Source organism: Heterodontus francisci, chromosome 46 (assembly GCF_036365525.1).
Source record: "Heterodontus francisci isolate sHetFra1 chromosome 46, sHetFra1.hap1, whole genome shotgun sequence".
NCBI lineage: Eukaryota > Metazoa > Chordata > Chondrichthyes > Heterodontiformes > Heterodontidae > Heterodontus > Heterodontus francisci.
The window spans coordinates 17,419,645-17,437,420 of record NC_090416.1 but is presented as its reverse complement, the minus strand read 5'-3'; the positions used below and the strand labels follow the sequence as shown (position 1 = coordinate 17,437,420).

Here is a 17,776-nt window from a genome sequence, read left to right as displayed (position 1 = left end):
GACTTGTCAGCCTTTAGTACCATTTGTACTTTTTCTCGAGTGATAATGATTGCGTTAAGTTCCTCACTCTCTTTAGTATCTTGATTTTCTACTATTCTTAAGATGCTTTTTGTGTCTTCTACTGTGACAACAGATACAAAATATTTGTTCAAAGTCTCTGCCATTTCCTTGTTTCCCATTATTAATTCCCCAGTCTCACCTTCGAAAAGACCAACGCTTACTTTAGCTACTCTCTTCCTTTTTATATATTTGTAGAAGCTTTTACTGTCTGTTTTTATTTTTCTTGCTAGTTTACTCTCATTCTCTAATTTCTCCCTCTTTGTTATTTTTTGAGTCATCTTTTGCTGGTTTCTAAAATGTTCCCAATCTTCTGGCCTGCCACTAATCTTCACAGCATTGTACACTTTTTCTTTCAATTTTATACCATCCTGAACTATGAGGTCATTCATTAATCCTGTCTCATTACACATTATCAGGTCTAAAATAGCCGACTGCTGGATTGATTCCATAACATATTGTTCTAAGAAACTGTGCCCAATACACTCTATGAACCCATCCTCCAGGCTAACTTTGCCAATTTGATTAGTCCAATCTATATGAGGATTAAAATCTCCCATGATTACTGCAGTACCTTTCTTACAAGCCCCCATTATTTCACCACTCATTACATCTTTCCAACCAGAAAATGACCCATTTATACCGACTCTCTGTTTCCTGCTATCTAGCCATCTTCTATCCATGCCAATATGTTACCCCCGACACCATGAGCTTTTATTTTCTGCAATAACCTTTGATGTGACTGCCCCTCCGACAGTGCAGTGCTCCCTCAGTACTGCCCCTCCGACAGTGCAGTGCTCCCTCAGCACTGCCCCTCCGACAGTGCAGTGCTCCCTCAGTACTGCCCATTGACAGTGCAGCGTTCCCTCAGTACTGACCCTCCAACAGTGCAGCGCTCCCTCAGTACTGACACTCAGACTGTGCAGCACTCCCTCAGGACTGACCCTCCGACAGTGCAGCACTCCCTCAGTACTGACCCTCCGACAGTGCGGCACTCCCTCAGTACTGACCCTCAGACTGTGCAGCACTCCCTCAGTACTGACCCTCCGACAATGCAGCGCTCCCTCAGTACTGACCCTCCGACAGTGCAGCGCTCCCTCAGTACTGACCCTCAGACTGTGCAGCACTCCCTCAGTACTGACCCTCCAACAGTGCGGCGCTCCCTCAGTACTGCCCATTGACAATGCAGCGCTCCCTCAGTACTGACCCTCCGACAGTGCAGCGCTCCTTCAGTACTGACCCTCTGACAGTGCAGCGCTCCCTCAGTACTGACCCTCCGACAGTGCAGCGCTCCCTCAGTACTGACCCTCCGACAGTGCAGCGCTCCCTCAGTACTGACCCTCCGACAGTGCAGCAATCCCTCAGTACTGACCCTCCGACAGTGCAGCAATCCCTCAGTACTGACCCTCCGACAGTGCGACACTCCCTCAGTACTGACCCTCCGACAGTGCGACACTCCCTCAGTACTGACCCTCCAACAGTGCAGCACTCCCTCAGTACTGACCCTCCGACAGTGCAGCACTCCCTCAGTACTGACCCTCCGACAGTGCAGCACTCCCTCAGTACTGACCCTCCAACAGTGCAGCAGTCCCTCAGTACTGACCCTCTGACAGTGCGACACTCCCTCAGTACTGCCCCTCAGACTGTGCAGCGCTCCCTCAGTACTGACCCTCCGACAGTGCAGCACTCCCTCAGTACTGACCCTCCGACAGTGCAGCACTCCCTCAGTACTGACCCTCCGACTGTGCAGCACTCCCTCAGTACTGACCCTCCGACAGTGCAGCACTCCCTCAGTACTGACCCTCCAACAGTGCAGCAGTCCCTCAGTACTGACCCTCCGACAGTGCAGCACTCCCTCAGTACTGACCCTCCGACAGTGCGACACTCCCTCAGTACTGCCCCTCAGACTGTGCAGCGCTCCCTCAGTACTGACCCTCCGACAGTGCAGCACTCCCTCAGTACTGACCCTCCAACAGTGCAGCACTCCCTCAGTACTGACCCTCCAACAGTGCAGCACTCCCTCAGTACTGACCCTCCGACAGTGCAGCAGTCCCTCAGTACTGACCCTCCGACAGTGCAGCACTCCCTCAGTACTGACCCTCCGACAGTGCAGCACTCCCTCAGTACTGACCCTCAGACTGTGCAGCACTCCCTCAGTACTGACCCTCCGACTGTGCAGCACTCCCTCAGTACTGACCCTCAGACTGTGCAGCACTCCCTCAGTACTGACCCTCCGACTGTGCAGCACTCCCTCAGTACTGACCCTCAGACTGTGCAGCACTCCCTCAGTACTGACCCTCTGGGTGTCTGCCTGGTTTCTGATCCCACAACCCACTGACTCAGGGACAAGAGTGGGTACCTGGGCTGTTTCATCTTTCCTTCGCCCGGGGCTGTTGGGCTTATTTAATTTTCACGTCTGTTGCCCGGATAGGCCTCAGGTGATTGCCCTTACATTAGCAAGAATGTTATCGATGACAACTAGAATGAAGCCAAGGATAACATTCGATCATTTCAAAAGATTTTGCTGGCAGGTCCTCAGCTGTGGAGAAATATTTCCTAATATCCCATCACATCACTGTATCCCAGAAACTGCAGAGCAAGACTTTCCAAATGGGTTGTCAATTTACTGATGATAATCTTAGTTGCAAACCCTGAGCGTAGTAGGAAACATCTTACACCCACCTGTTCCCACAGTGCTGTTAGCCCCAGCAACAATCTTGGGCAGTTCCTCAGGGAGTGAGGATGACTTGCTTCCACTCCGGTTCAATGGGTTCAACAGCAACAATGATGGAACGGCCAGTGTATGTCCAAGGCAGGATGGTGTGCGGCTTGGAGGGGAACGTGCAGGAGGCGGTGTTCCCATGCATCTGCTGCCCTCGTCCTTCTGGGTGGTGTCGAAGGAGCCTAGGCAAGTTGCTGCAGTGCATCTGGTAGATGCTGCAGCCACTGTGCATCGGCGGTGGAGAATGTTCTTTGCCACTTATCAGCCCAAACCTGGATGTTGTCCAGGTCTTGCGGCATGTGGGCATGGTCTCCTTCAGTATGTGAGGAATTGTGAATGGTGGGGTGGGGGGAATTACAACAACAACAACTTGCATTTATATAGTGCCTTTAACGTAATAAATGTCCCAAGGTGCTTCAAATAAAATCTGACCCTGAGCCACATGGGATCTTAGGGACAGGCGACCGAAAGCTTGGTCAAAGGGGTTGGTTTTAAATAGCGTCTTGTAGAAGAGAGAGGTGGAGAGGGTTGGGAGTTTTGGACTCTCGGTAGCAGAAGGCAAGGGCTGAACTGCTCATAATATAATTGCTGTTTGTGGGAGCTTGCTTTCTGCAAATTGGCTGTTGGATTTCCAATATTACAACCAAAAAGTCCTCAATGGGCTGCCCAGTAATTTGGGATATCCTGGAATTCCAGGACCTATACATGCAAGCCTTAAGTTCCTCTGGTCTGTGATGCACTCCATGGCGGATCTGCGCTCTGAACATTCATTGTCTAGACTCACGTGTAAATAATCGCCATTGGGAATGGCCGAGGAAAGAGTGCTGGACAGTTGAGGACACTTGTAGCTCTGCAGCTGAATCCAGGGATAGGTGGTTCTTGGTTTAATTCGAGAATTATTAATCTGTCTGAACTCGCATTGGGAAATTTGAAATGGTGTTTTTATTTTGGTTGAAGGTGCGGAGGGATTAACGCATGAGAAAACCAAAGAATGTGAACGGGACCGGTTTTAAACACATTTTATCTCGATGTTTTGCCAGTTGGGAGGAGTTCCCAAAATATAAGACTGACACACGAAGAGACAAGCCTCAGAGTCAGAGAGACTTGCAGCATTCAGATAGACACAAGATAGTCTGAGGCGCACACACACGGTCTAATACCAGAGAACATAATGAGGAAACAGCTGCTGTTGGCCCACTTCATCGCCCTCACTTCTTCCATCTTCGCAGAAACTCGTAAGTGGCCAGAAAGATTTTTTAAAAATTTGATAGTTACTTTTTTTGTTGTTTTATACAGTGCTGCACTGTCGGAGGGTCAGTACTGCGGTAGTGCTGCACTGTCGGAGGGTCAGTACTGCGGGAGTGCCGCACTGTCGGAGGGTCAGTACTGAGAGAGTGCCGCACTGTCGGAGAGTCAGTACTGCGGGAGTGCCGCACTGTCGGAGCGTTAGTACTGAGGGAGTGCTGCACTGTCGGAGGGTCAGTACTGCGGGAGTGCTGCACTGTCGGAGGATCAGTACTGCGGGAGTGCTGCACTGTCGGAGGGTCAGTACTGCGGGAGTGCTGCACTGTCAGAGGGTCAGTACTGCGGGAGTGCTGCACTGTCGGAGGGTCAGCACTGCGGGAGTGCTGCAGTGTCGGAGGGTCAGTACTGAGGGAGTGCTGCATTGTCGGAGGATCAGTACTGCGGGAGTGCCGCACTGTCGGAGGGTCAGTACTGCGGGAGTGCTGCACTGTCGGAGGGTCAGTACTGCGGGAGTGCTGCACTGTCGGAGGGTCAGTACTGCGGGAGTGCTGCACTGTCGGAGGGTCAGTACTGCGGGAGTGCTGCACTGTCGGAGGGTCAGTACTGCGGGAGTGCTGCACTGTCGGAGGGTCAGTACTGCGGGAGTGCTGCACTGTCGGAGGGTCAGTACTGCGGGAGTGCTGCACTGTCGGAGGGTCAGTACTGCGGGAGTGCTGCACTGTCGGAGGGTCAGTACTGCGGGAGTGCTGCACTGTCGGAGGGTCAGTACTGCGGGAGTGCTGCACTGTCGGAGGGTCAGTACCGCGGGAGTGCTGCAGTGTTGGAGGGTCAGTACTGCGGGAGTGCTGCACTGTCGGAGAGTCAGTACTGCGGGAGTGCCGCACTGTCGGAGCGTCAGTACTGAGGGAGTGCTGCACTGTTGGAGGGTCAGTACTGCGGGAGTGCTGCACTGTCGGAGGATCAGTACTGCGGGAGTGCTGCACTGTCGGAGGGTCAGTACTGCGGGAGTGCTGCACTGTCGGAGGGTCAGTACTGCGGGAGTGCTGCACTGTCGGAGGGTCAGTACTGCGGGAGTGCTGCACTGTCGGAGGGTCAGTACTGCGGGAGTGCTGCACTGTCGGAGGGTCAGTACTGCGGGAGTGCTGCACTGTCGGAGGGTCAGTACTGCGGGAGTGCTGCAGTGTCGGAGGGTCAGTACTGAGGGAGTGCTGCATTGTCGGAGGGTCAGTACTGAGGGTGTGCTGCACTGTCGGAGGGTCAGTACTGCGGGACTGCTGCAGTGTCGGAGGGTCAGTACTGAGGGAGTGCCACACTGTCGGAGGGTCAGTACTGCGGGAGTGCTGCAGTGTTGGAGGGTCAGTACTGAGGGAGTGCTGCACTGTCGGAGGGTCAGTACTGAGGGAGTGCCGCACTGTCAGAGGGTCAGTACTGAGGGAGTGCCGCACTGTCGGAGAGTCAGTACTGTGGGAGCGCTGCACTGTCGGAGAGTCAGTACTGTGGGAGCGCTGCACTGTCAGAGGGTCAGTACTGAGGGAGTGCCGCACTGTCGGAGGGTCAGTACTGAGGGAGTGCCGCACTGTCGGAGAGTCAGTACTGAGGGAGCGCCGCACTGTCGGAGAGTCAGTACTGAGGGAGTGCCGCACTGTCGGTGGGTCAGTACTGAGGGAGTGCTGCAGTGTTGGAGGGTCAGTACTGAGGGAGTGCCGCACTGTCGGAGGATCAGTACTGAGGGAGTGCCGCACTGTCGGTGGGTCAGTACTGAGGGAGTGCCGCACTGTCGGAGAGTCAGTACTGTGGGAGCGCTGCACTGTCAGAGGGTCAGTACTGAGGGAGTGCCGCACTGTCAGAGGGTCAGTACTGTGGGAGCGCTGCACTGTCAGAGGGTCAGTACTGTGGGAGCGCTGCACTGTCAGAGGGTCAGTACTGAGGGAGTGCCGCACTGTCAGAGGGTCAGTACTGTGGGAGCGCTGCACTGTCCGAGGATCAGTACTGAGGGAGTGCCGCACTGTCGGTGGGTCAGTACTGAGGGAGTGCCGCACTGTCGGAGAGTCAGTACTGTGGGAGTGCTGCACTGTCAGAGGGTCAGTACTGTGGGAGCGCCGCACTGTCGGAGGATCAGTACTGAGGGAGTGCCACACTGTCGGTGGGTCAGTACTGAGGGAGTGCTGCACTGTCGGTGGGTCAGTACTGAGGGAGTGCTGCACTGTCAGAGGGTCAGTACTGTGGGAGCGCTGCACTTTCTCTCACCTTCACTCTCTTTTTCTCCCTCTTTCCTTCTCCCTATCACTCCTCTCTCACCCTTTTCTCTATCCTTCTCTCTCCCTTCATGCTTTAATCCCTCTCTTGATCTCTCTCCCTCTCCTCAGTCTCTCTGCCCTCATCGCTTTCTCCCTGATATTCTCTCTACATTTTCTTCCTAAGACCTTCTCTGTGTCAGCTCTTTTTCTCTCTCTTTTTCACTTTCCACCCCTTTGTCACAACCCCCTCCCTTTACCCTCTCTCTGTCTCCCTTGACTATCTCACCCTTCACACTACCCAGTCTGGCTGCAGTCCCAGATTCCCTCGACAGATTGCTCAACGCACCTACCCAGATAGGGCTTCAAGGGATGGACAAGAGTCATGGCTTTGACAGCGACCCTCACAGACCAATAGCTTTAACTAATAATTGCTGCCTCATTTCTCTGTTCACACTTCCTTGCATGTTTCCCTTTGTATGATAGTAAACAGCTGCTTTTATGGGCAGTCATGTGTGGCTAAAGATTGCACAAGCACAGCAGTTGTATAATTCGGGGAGGTATTGGGCTGGAGCAAGAAGCACGCAGCCAAATCCCAGGCTGTTAATTCCAAGTGAGTCACTGTTTCCAGTTAGCGAAGGATTTAGTTATGACTGAAATGTTCTCTGCTATTCGGACACGGAGGGTCAGAACTGACTCTGCTTGACAAGTACCTCACACGTGAACTTTATCAGACTGTTCCCTCCTATTTCTCAGCGAAGTGCTGCCACTCAGCAACATCATCTGAAAACACTCCAGCCTTAATACGTGCCAGGTCAGCATTTATTGCCCATTCCTAATTGCTCTTTGAGAAGGTGGTGGTGAGCTGCCTTCCTGAACCGCTGCAGTCCATGTGGGGTAGGTACACCCACAGGGTTGTTAGGAAGGGAGTTCCAGGATTTTGACCCAGCGACAGTGAAGGAACGGCCGATATAGTTCCAAGTCAGGATGGTGTGTGACTTGGAGGGGAACTTGCAGGTGGTGGTGTTCCCATGTATTTGCTGCCCTTGTCCTTCTAGGTGGTAGAGGTCGCGGGTTTGGAAGGTGCTGTCTAAGGAGCCTTGGTGCATTGCTGCAGTGCATCTTGTAGATGGTACACACTGCTGCCACTGTGCATCATTGGTGGAGGGAGTGAATGTTTGTAGATGGGGTGCCAATCAAGCGGGCTGCTTTGTCCTGGATGGTGTCGAGCTTCTTGAGTGTTGTTGGAGCTGCACCCATCTGGGCAAGTGGAGAGTATTCCATCACACTCCTGACTTGTGCCTTGTAGATGGTGGACAAGCTTTGGGGTGAGTTACTCACAGCAGGATTCCTAGCCTCTGACCTGCTCTTGTAGCCACAGTATTTATATGGCTACTCCAGTTCAGTTTCTGGTCAATGGTAGCCCCTAGGATGTTGATAGTGATGGATTCAGCGATGGTAATGCCATTGAATGTCAAGGGGAGATGGTTAGATTCTCTCTTGTTGGAGATAGTCATTGCCTGGCACTTGTGTGGCGCGAATGTTACTTGCCACTTCTCAGCCCAAGCCTGGATATTGTCCAAGTCTTGCAGCATTTCTACACGGACTGCTTCAGTATCTGAGGAGTTGCAAATGGTGCTGAACATTGTGCAATCATCAGCGAACATCCCCACTTCTGACCTTATGATGGAGTGAAGGTCATTGATGAAGCAGCTGAAGATGGTTGGGCCCAGGACACTACCCTGAGGAACTCCTGCAGTGATGTCCTGGAGCTCAGATGATTGACCTCCAACAACCACAACCATCTTCCTTTGTGTTAGCTCTGACTCCAGCCAGCGGAGGGTTTTCTCCCTGATTCCCATTGACCTCAGTTTTACTAGGGCTCCTTGATGCCATATCTCAGTCAAATGCTGCCTTGATGTCAAGGGCAGTCACTCTCACCTCACCTCTTGAGTTCAGCTCTATTGTCCATGTTTGAACCAAGGCTGTAATGAGGTCAGGAGCTGAGTGGCCCTGGCGGAACCCAAACTGAGTGTCAGTGAGCAGGTTATTGCTAAGCAAGTGCTGCTTGATGGCACTGTTGATGACACCTTCCATCACTTTACTGACGATTGAGAGTAGGCTGATGGGGCGGTAATTGGCCGGGTTAGATTTGTCCTGCTTTTTGTGTACAGGACATACCTGGGCAATTTTCTACATTGCAGGGTAGATGCCAGTGTTGTAGCGTTACTGGAACAGCTTAGCTAGGGGCGCGGCAAGTTCTGGAGCACAGGTCTTCAGTACTATTGCTGGAATATTGTCAGGGCCCATAACTTTTGCAGTATCCAGTGTCTTCAGTCGTTTCTTGATATCACGCGGAGTGAATCGAATTGGCTGAAGTCTGGCATCTGTGATGCTGGGGACTTCAGGAGGAGGCCGAGATGGATCATCAACTCGGCACTTCTGGCTGAAGATTGTTGCAAATGCTTCAGCCTTATCTTTCGCACTGATGTGCTGGGCTCCCCCATCATTGAGGATGGGGATATTTGTGGAGCCACCTCCTCCAGTTAGTTGTTTAATTATCCACCACCATTCACGGCTGGATGTGGCAGGACTGCAGAGCTTAGATCTGATCCGTTGGTTATGGGATCGCTTAGCTCTGTCTATCGCATGCTGCTTACGCAGTTTGGCACGCAGATAGTCCTGTGTTGTAGCTTCACCAGGCTGACACCTCATTTTGAGGTATGCCTGGTGCTGCTCCTGACATGCCCTCCTGCACTCTTCATTGAACCAGGGTTGGTCTCCTGGCTTGATGGTAATGGTAGAGTGGGGGATATGCCGGGCCATGAGGTTACAGATTGTGGTTGAGTACAATTCTGCTGCTGCTGATGGCCCACAGCACCTCATGGATGACTGGTTTTGTATTGCTTGATCTGTTCAAAATCTATCCCATTTAGCACGGTGGTAGTGCCACACAACACGATGGACGGTATCCTCAATGTGAAGGCAGGACTTTGTCTCCGCAACGACTGTGCGGTGGTCACTCCTACCAATACTGTCATGGACAGAAGCATCTGCGGCAGGCAGATTGGTGAGGACGAGGTCAAGTATGTTTTCCCCTCTTGTTGGTTCCCTCACCACCTGCCGCAGACCCAATCTAGCAGCTATGTCCTTTAGGACTCGGCCAGCTCGGTCAGTATTGGTGCTACCGAGCCACTCTTGGTGATGGACATTGATGTCCCCCCACCCAGAGTACATTCTGTGCCCTTGCCACCCTCAGTGCTTCCTCCAAGTGCTGTTCAACATGGAGGAGTACTGACTCATCAGCTGAGGGAGGGCGGTAGGTTGTAATCAGCAGGAGGCTACCTTGCCCATGTTTGACCTGATGCCATGAGACTTCATGGGGTCCAGAGTCGATTGTTGAGGACTCCCAGGGCAACTCCCTCCCTACTGTATACCACTGTGCCACCACCTCTGCTGGGGATGGTGATGGCAGTTTCTGGGATGTTGTCTGTAAGGTATGATTCTGTGAGTATGACTATGTCAGGCTGTTGCTTGAATCAGTGGAATCATAACCCAGTAAAAATTGGTGTCTTAAAAGAGGGGGAAAAAAAGTTAGAGGGATGGGAAAGTGTGTGTTTTCAAATCCCTCCACAGCCCTCACCCTCCCATACCCCTCTCTATCTCTGTCACCTCCTCCAGCCCCTACAACCCTCCGATTTCCATCGCTCCACCATTGGCGGCCGTGCCTTCAGCTGCCTGGGGGGCCCCAAGCTCTGGAATTCCCTCCCTAAACCTCTCCGCGCCTCTCTATCTCTCTCCTCCTTCAAAACGCTCCTTAAAACCGACCTCCTTGACTCGGCTTTTGGTCGCCTGTCCCTGATATTCCCCTTAGGTGACTCGGAGTCAAATGTTTTCTGATTTACGCTCCTGGGGAATGTTTTACTACATTTAAGGTGCTGTATTGGTGTTTCGAGCCCCAACTATTAAGACATATTTTTAATATTATTTCTCTGTAGATCGTGGGAAGCACAATGAGGCTCACCAAGGTATGATAGAGCAGCACAGCACGGTGCAGCATGAAATTCATCCGCCATTGCCTCCTTTCACACCGCAGCATCTCGCCCTTGGCCACCAGGCCGCATCAGGTTGTGACGGTTCCCAGTCTTGCCATGGAGCGGAGGGGCGCAGGCACAGGCTGAAGGTCGCCTTCCCCCTGGGACGTCCCAGTGCCGCCAACATTGGGGACATCTGCCGTCACCTCGGGGAACGGACGACCTACGGGCCTGGTGTGTTGCCGAGCAGCGGGTTTGGCCACTTGCACCGACAAGCGGATGCTGTCAACAGGATGGAGGCCGGCTATGCCAAGTGTTGTCACAAGCTGAGCGAAGCGGATAAACTGGCCTGCGCACTGACTGTGGTGAGTTATTCCCCTTCCTCTTGTTGGTACCTTAGTTAGACCCTCCAGCTATTCCCCGCAAGTGTCCCATTCTACCTCCGACACTCTGGGCAAATCTCCTCTCTCTCTCCTCCTTTAAGACGGTCCTTAAAACCGACCTCACTGACCGAGCTTTTGGCCGCCTGTCTGAATATCTCCTCATGTGCGTCGGGGTCAAATCTTGTCTGATAGTCGTTCATGTGAAGCTCCTTGGGATGTTTCCCAATGTCAAAGGCGCTATGTAAATGCAGGTTGTTGTTTGGGTTGAATGGCTTGAAATGCCTTGTAATTCCGCCCTGTTTCTCTCCACAGTGGAAGGATACGCTGCACCAGTTCTGTGAGGAGGAGTTCTCCATTAAAACCTTACATTACTCTTGCTGTAAGATCGCAGGGGACAAGCGGCACCACTGCTTTGCCGACGCCGCGTTGTTTCACAGCTACGGACCTGCCGCCCCACGACGAGAGGAAGGGAAGGCAGCTGTCGCTCACAGTCACAGAACCGCACCGGACATGAGGTTGCCAGATGTCGCCTTCCCTCCCGGGGAACCCAACCAACATAACGTCCACAATATCTGCCGCCTGCGGAAGATCCGACCGCGATACCCCGCGACGACCCTGCCGCAGTCTGGCTACGGCTGGCTGACCCGTCGCGCCACGGCGGTTCAGCAGATTGAGCTTAGCTACACCAAATGCTGCAAGGGCTCCGAAGCATTGACATGCGCGCACTTGAAGGTAACTGACCGAGGGAGACACTCCTGACGAGGCTCGGTAACCGCATTGCTCCATTGACTCCAGCCGGGTAGCACTCTCTGTCTCTCCTGAGTCAGGAGGTTGTGGGTTTGAGCCTCCCCTTGCAGACCTCAGCACATATTGCAGGCCGACACTCCCAAGGCCAGCACTGAGGGAGCACCGCACTGTCGCAGGTGCCAGCTTTCTGATGAGACGTATAACTGAGGCCCCCCCCCCCCCCCCCCACCCCCCACTGTCTGCCCTACCAGGTGGACGATCCTACGGCCACTATTTCAAATGAGAGCAGGGGGATTCTCCCCGGGTGTTCTGGGGGCCAATATCTATCCCTCAACTAATAACACTGAGAGGTTGTTTCCCCCGGCTGGGGAGTCTAGAACATGGGGGCACAGTCTCAGAATAAGGGGTCGATCACTTAGGATGAAGAGCAATTGCTTGTGAATCTTTGGAATTCTCTACCCCAGGTAGTGGATATATTGAATATATCATTGAATATATTTACGGCTGGGATAGACAGATTTTTGGTGTTTCGGGGAATTGAAGGATATGGGGAGCGAGCGGGAAAGTGGAGTTGAGGCCGAGGGTCAGCCATGATCGTATTGAATGGTGGAGCAGGCTCAAGGGCCATATGTTCTACTCCTGCTCCTATTTCTTATGGTCTGAACAGAGCATCAGTGACCTTAGTTGAGGGAATGAATGGGCAAAAATTCAGCCCCAGAACGCAACAAAGCCACACAGACTGGGAAGTCGCAGGTTTAATGCCTGGTCTGCACTGAGAACCTGGGTAGTTGGGGATGGTGCCCCAAGCTAAGGTAGGGGAGAAAACCAGCTACTGTTTGTTCACTATCCGGTGACCCCAGCTGCCATGCGCCTGCGCGTGCTGGTGGCATCGAGTGAGGGCAGATTCAGATGTTGTGGCGATGCCAGCCACAGTCGACTAGCCTGCCATCACTCGCGCCTACTGGACAGCCAAGTGGGTGAGGTGCTGCAGGACCCTCGCTGGCAGAGGGGAAAAGGATGAAGAACGGGACAGCCTTTTACTTCTCCACTTTGTTGCAATAGCAAACACAATCTGCTACGTGACTGTGGGGGGGGGGGAATGTTTCTGGAATGTTCTGGGGCGCACACAGATGGTTTCTGCTCTTTTCAGCTTGTGTGAAAATACTGCTCAAGTTCACAGGACTGTCTCCCTGACTCACTGTGTCACTCTTTATCACTATTCTCCCTGTGTATCTATCTGTCTATTTCCCTGTCTGTTTAATCGACGCTGTTTTGCTCTCTCGTCCCTCGTTTATTGCTCTTTCTGCATTTTACTTCACTCCTTTCCGTCTCACTTTTCCGTCTCTTCATTTTGGTTTCTGCTTTTGCTCATCTCCCTTGTCTCTCTACCTCCTATTCTTCCTCGCTCCTTCCCTCTCTTTTCTCTTTATCTTCTTCTGCCCCCCCTCCCCCATATCTCCCCTCCCACCTGCGCAACTCTACCTCCAGCCCCCGCTCGCCCCGTCTCCCCACTAACCACATCTCCGTCTTTTCCCTCTCTCCCAGTGGAAGGAGATGCTGTCTGATTTCTGTGAGGAGGAATTTTCCGTGAAGGATAAACACCACCACTGCTGCAAGATGCAAGGCCATCAAAGATACGTGTGCTTCAGACTTGAGGCTCCCTACCCCAACTACGACCGTGAGATTCGGAACATCAGCCTGGTAAATGTGACGGAGCCTGTAATGCGGAAACTGTGTCAAAGACCCTTCAAACTGCTGACCAAAATGTGAGTGGCGAATTTTACAAACTTATTCTGTAAGGTTTGGGTGATTATTTTAATTCTTTTTGATGCAAGTCCAAGTCAGTTTTGCGAAATGAACTGTTTGCCCTAGGGTCATCATCAGATCTTCCTAGTTAAGAGGTTAGATACAGGGTAAAACTCCCTCTACACTGTCCCCATCAAACACTCTCAGGACAGGTACAGCACTGGGATTGGCTGGGCAATTTGGGAAGCACCTTCTGCCTGCAATCAGGGGGAGCAGCTGCACCTGGAGAGGAGACGGGAGTTACTGCAGAGAGGTGACTGTAGAGTGGAGACAGCTGTATTTACTGTGGAACTGTTGCACTTTTTCAAGACTAAGACCTGAGAGTCATTTTGGAGAGGTGGGTGTTGGAGCACCAGAGAACTGTTGGTTGTTTGGACTGTTGGGGGAGGGAGAAGGCACCGGAGGATCCAGGAGTGGGGCTGCCAAATTCTATAGGGAGCCCTTGTACTTGCTCTTGTGTTTATCTGCCATCCTGCACAAAAGGGGCTCCCTCCCCACCCCCAACTGTGTGGCTCGGGACGGCTGGAGCTGCCCGGCTGAAGAAAATCCTTATAAAACAACAGAAAAGGGAGAGAACCGGGCGGCTCCAACCGACCCGGGCGAAGACCCCTCCCCTAACTGGAAGAATGGACTGTCGACTCTGCAGGAAGGTACTCCAACCACCAATTGAACTGTAACATCCTTGCAGCTGTTCTCTCTCTTCCATCACTCGGCCACCTATCCTCTCCTCTCCTTGTCCTTTTCAGCTCTATCCTCCTCTATTCCCATCCCCCCCTCCCCCATCATACTGCTTGTGTTAAAGAAAACTGTCGTGTGCTTTGTTTCTTGGGGGTGGGCGTAGCTCTGCGACCCCATGGCAAGCCCCTCTTCGCCGGTGGCGGGGCCTTCCCGTTCATATGCTGCTGCGGCTGCTGCAGCTGCACCTGTTGCCCCGTCACCGTTTGCATTAATAACATCTAAGCATGGGGTCAAGAGCTACGTCCACCCGAACATGACTATCGAGGCATGTGTGAAAGCAATGGCTGAGGTTGTCGGCCCTTCGGCCATTGTTGCAGCCTCTAAAATGTACAGGATGGCAGTGTTATTCCTGAAGACCGAGCGGGCGGTGTCCCTGGCTCTGAGCAAGGGGCTCACCGTGGGCGGGACCTTTCTGCCAGTGGACCCCCTGGAGGCCACTGCGCAAAGGCTCATTTTATCCAACGTCCCGCCCTTCATTCCTGGTGAGCTCCTCCTTCCCCACCTGCACCATCTGGGGGAGGTAAAGACGGGGCTCACTCCAGTCCCGCTCGGTCTTCGGGAGAACAGCCTCCGACATGTGTACTCCTTCCGCCGCCAGTTATTCATGCAGCTGGCGCGGGAGGAGGTGACAGAGGGCCACTTTAATGTAGAATTCCAGGGGACGGCCTACCACGTCTTCTGGACCTTGGACGGGGTGCGGTGCCATGTCTGTAAGGGGGTGGGGCATGTTTGTAAGAACTGCCCCAACCTCCCAGCTGCCAACTCCAACTCGGCGGCCCAGGGTGGCGCCGCTGCACCTCCTCCCACCCCCCCTACACCTCCACCAGATACCATTCAGTCGGTACCGGAGGCTGTGATTTTCACAGCCTCCGTCAGGGAGGGGGGTGACCGTCCAAGTGGAAGGAAGGCGCGGAGGAGAAATAAACATCGAGAGGCGCATCCCCTGGACACCGTGACACTACCCGAGTCTGAGCTCAGCACAAAGCCCGATCTCGGGAAGTCAACTTGCCCCAGGGCTGGGCTCAGGCCCAGGGGGAATAAGAAAAAAGAGAGTGCGGAGGCCTCTGATGACATGGAGGTCTCTGAGCCCTGGAGGGAAAAAGAGAAGGCACCCCTCCACAGAGGTAATGAGGGGCCCTGAGGTGCAGGGCCCATCTGTTGGAGGGGAGCTGTCTCGGGTCCCCTGGTTTCCCCTACTGCCACCACCAAGGCTACAAAGTCCGGGCAGGAGCTCCCTATTCCTCAGGATGGAGTGGAGGGGAAGGCCCCGGTACATGAGGCCCCTCCTGAAGGAGTAAGTGGGGCCCTGCTTGTGGTGGGGGAGCCTGGGGACTCCGCCCATTCTGCCACTGCTACTGGGTCGGGTGCCCTGAGTGAAGAGGAGGGCGAGGCCCCAGAGGGTCGGCCCTCCCAGCCGGAGTCCACCACCAACCAAGAGATACCCGACCCGGTTATAACCGAGAATGCTGCCCCATCTGCTGGGCCTGTGGGTGCTGGCGGAGCAGGAGATGGCCTCCTCTCTCCGCCTCCAGTCTCGGCTCCGGCTGGTTTTCAGGAGTCGGGAACTTCTGTCTCCCCTGGACCACTCATTGGCCTGGGGATGGAGGTGGAGGGGGGTCCTGAACCGCTGGTGCCTACAGGCTCCAGTTTCACAATAGAACCCAGAGAGGACTCCTCCGCCATTGATCCTGGGGGTGGGATCGTGACGGAGGCGGGACCAGCTGGCGCGGCCGGGACGTCCGCCCCAGTGTGCGGTGGGCGTGTCGGCCGCTGACGGTGATGACCCGGAGGAGGATGGGGATTCGGTGTGGGGCACGGAGGATGATCTTGATTCCATCGCCAGTGAGGTGGTGGAGTCCCTCGTGCCTCCCACCGAATCTCCTCTCATCCCCACGGCGGAACTCTGGGATTTCCTCGCGGTTTGCAGGGGCTGCCGCAATAAAGTTCAGCTGGCCCTTGACCGCTGGTCGAATCTGGCGCTGATCATCCAGTCCGTCCGTGCCGCTCTGAAGATAACGGGCAAGCGCGCGGGCGTGAAACTGGTTGAGAGGCGCCGTTTTAATGTGTTCCTCAATGGGTTGCTGGGGGAGTGGAAGGCCAGGTGCACTTCCACTCCCTCCTCACAGTGAGGTGTTGGTGACGGGTTTTAAGTACCTTTGACATGAAGATAACCATAGCCAGCCTCAACATCAACGTCAGCAGAGGGGCTCACCGCAGATTTCACAATCTCTCAGTCCTGAGGGAAGGGAGATACGTGGTGAGCTTTCTGCAGGAAACCCACACCGTTCCGGGAGACGAAGCCACCTGGCTCCTGGAGTGGCAGGGTGGGGTCTACATGAGTCACCTCACCCCTATTTCTAGTGGGGTGGCTATCTTGTTGGCCCTGACTTTTCAGCCGGAGATCTTGGGGGTCAAGGAGCTAGTGCCGGGTCGCTTGCTCCACCTCGCCGTTCGCCTGGGTAGCGTGCCGCTCCACTTTGTGAACGTGTACGCACCCAGACCCGGCGCGTTGCAAGCGCGCTTCTTTGAAGAAGTGTCCGCTCTCTTGAGCTCCATCGATAGCGGCGAGTGCATCATCCTCGGGGGGGATTTTAACTGCACCCTCGAGGTGGGGGATCGCTCCGGTCCCCAGCGCGGCCAAGCGTCGTTGGAGAAGTTGAGGGGACTGATCAGCTCCCTTAACTTGGTGGATGTCTGGCGGAATCTCCATCCCGACTCCAGCGCCTTCACGTGGAGGTCTGGAGGAGGAGGGTCGCGAATCGACCGCCTCTACATTTCACAGGCGTACGCCTCCCGCGTCTCGGCGGCCTCCATGCGGCTGGTGCCTTATGAGTTCACTCCGCTCCGCACGCTGGCACTTTAACAACCGGCTGCTGGAGGACCACCGATTTTGGGACTCGTTCTGTCGATTCTGGGCCGACTGGAGAAGGAAGCAGGGGGGCTTCCCCTCCTTGAGGCTATGGTGGGATGTGGGCAAGACTCACATCCGCGTCTTCTGTCAGGAGTACGCGAAGGGGTCGACCAAGAGGCGGGAAGCCGAGATCGGGCGCCTTGAGAGGGAGGTGCTCGACTTGGAGTCCCGCCTCGGTCATGCCGTCGTGGACCCGGCTCTGTGGCAGGTGTACAAAGAGAAGAAGGGCGCGCTGAGGGACCTGCAGCTCATAGGGTCCCGAGGCGCGTACGTGAGGTCGCGGATCCAGATCCTGGAAGATTTGGACCGCGCCTCACCCTTCTTCTACTCACTGGAAAAATGGCGGGGGGTCCGTAAGCAGCTCATCGAGCTGCTAGCCGACGACGGATCCTCCATCACGGATCCGGAAGGAATGGGCCTCCTGGTCCGTACTTATTACAGTGCGTTGTTCTCTCCGGATCCGTCCAGCGAGGAAACGCGCAGAGTTTTGTGGGAGGACCTGCTGCAGGTCAGCCCGGAGGGCGCCGAAGGATTGGAGGCTCCGCTCACGTTGGCGGAGCTGACTGGCGCCTTCCACCAGCTCTCAAGGGGCAAATCCCCAGGGCTGGATGGGTTGACCGTGGAGTTCCTCAGGGCGTTCTGGGACGTCCTGGGGGACGATTACGCGCGGGCCCTGGGGGAAAGCCTGGCGACCGGGGAGATGCCCCTCTCGTGGCGCAGGGCGGTCATCGTCCTGCTGCCGAAGAGGGGCGATCTCCGCCTGCTTAAAAACTGGCGTCCGGTCTCCCTCCTCAGCACGGATTATAAGATCTTTGCCCGGGCTCTGTCTACCCGCCTGGGCTCCGTGCTGGCCCACATGATCCACCCCGACCAGTCCTGCACGGTCCCGGGCCGGTCCA

The 17,776-nt window shown here is 54.5% G+C and overlaps 1 protein-coding gene across 2 annotated transcripts in view; it reads left to right on the top strand.

Annotated features, from left to right (window-relative positions):
* The window catches only part of ecm1b (extracellular matrix protein 1b), a 33,159-nt gene that overhangs the window by 8,276 nt on the left and 7,107 nt on the right, over window positions 1–17,776 (top strand). For both annotated transcript variants that reach the window (XM_068022939.1, XM_068022940.1), the window contains exons 2-5: window positions 3,737–4,014; window positions 10,257–10,657; window positions 10,988–11,407; window positions 12,968–13,188. In XM_068022939.1, the coding sequence (XP_067879040.1) occupies window positions 3,951–4,014; window positions 10,257–10,657; window positions 10,988–11,407; window positions 12,968–13,188 (1,106 nt within the window). In that variant the 5' untranslated portion in view covers window positions 3,737–3,950. The remainder of the gene's footprint in view (window positions 1–3,736; window positions 4,015–10,256; window positions 10,658–10,987; window positions 11,408–12,967; window positions 13,189–17,776) is intronic.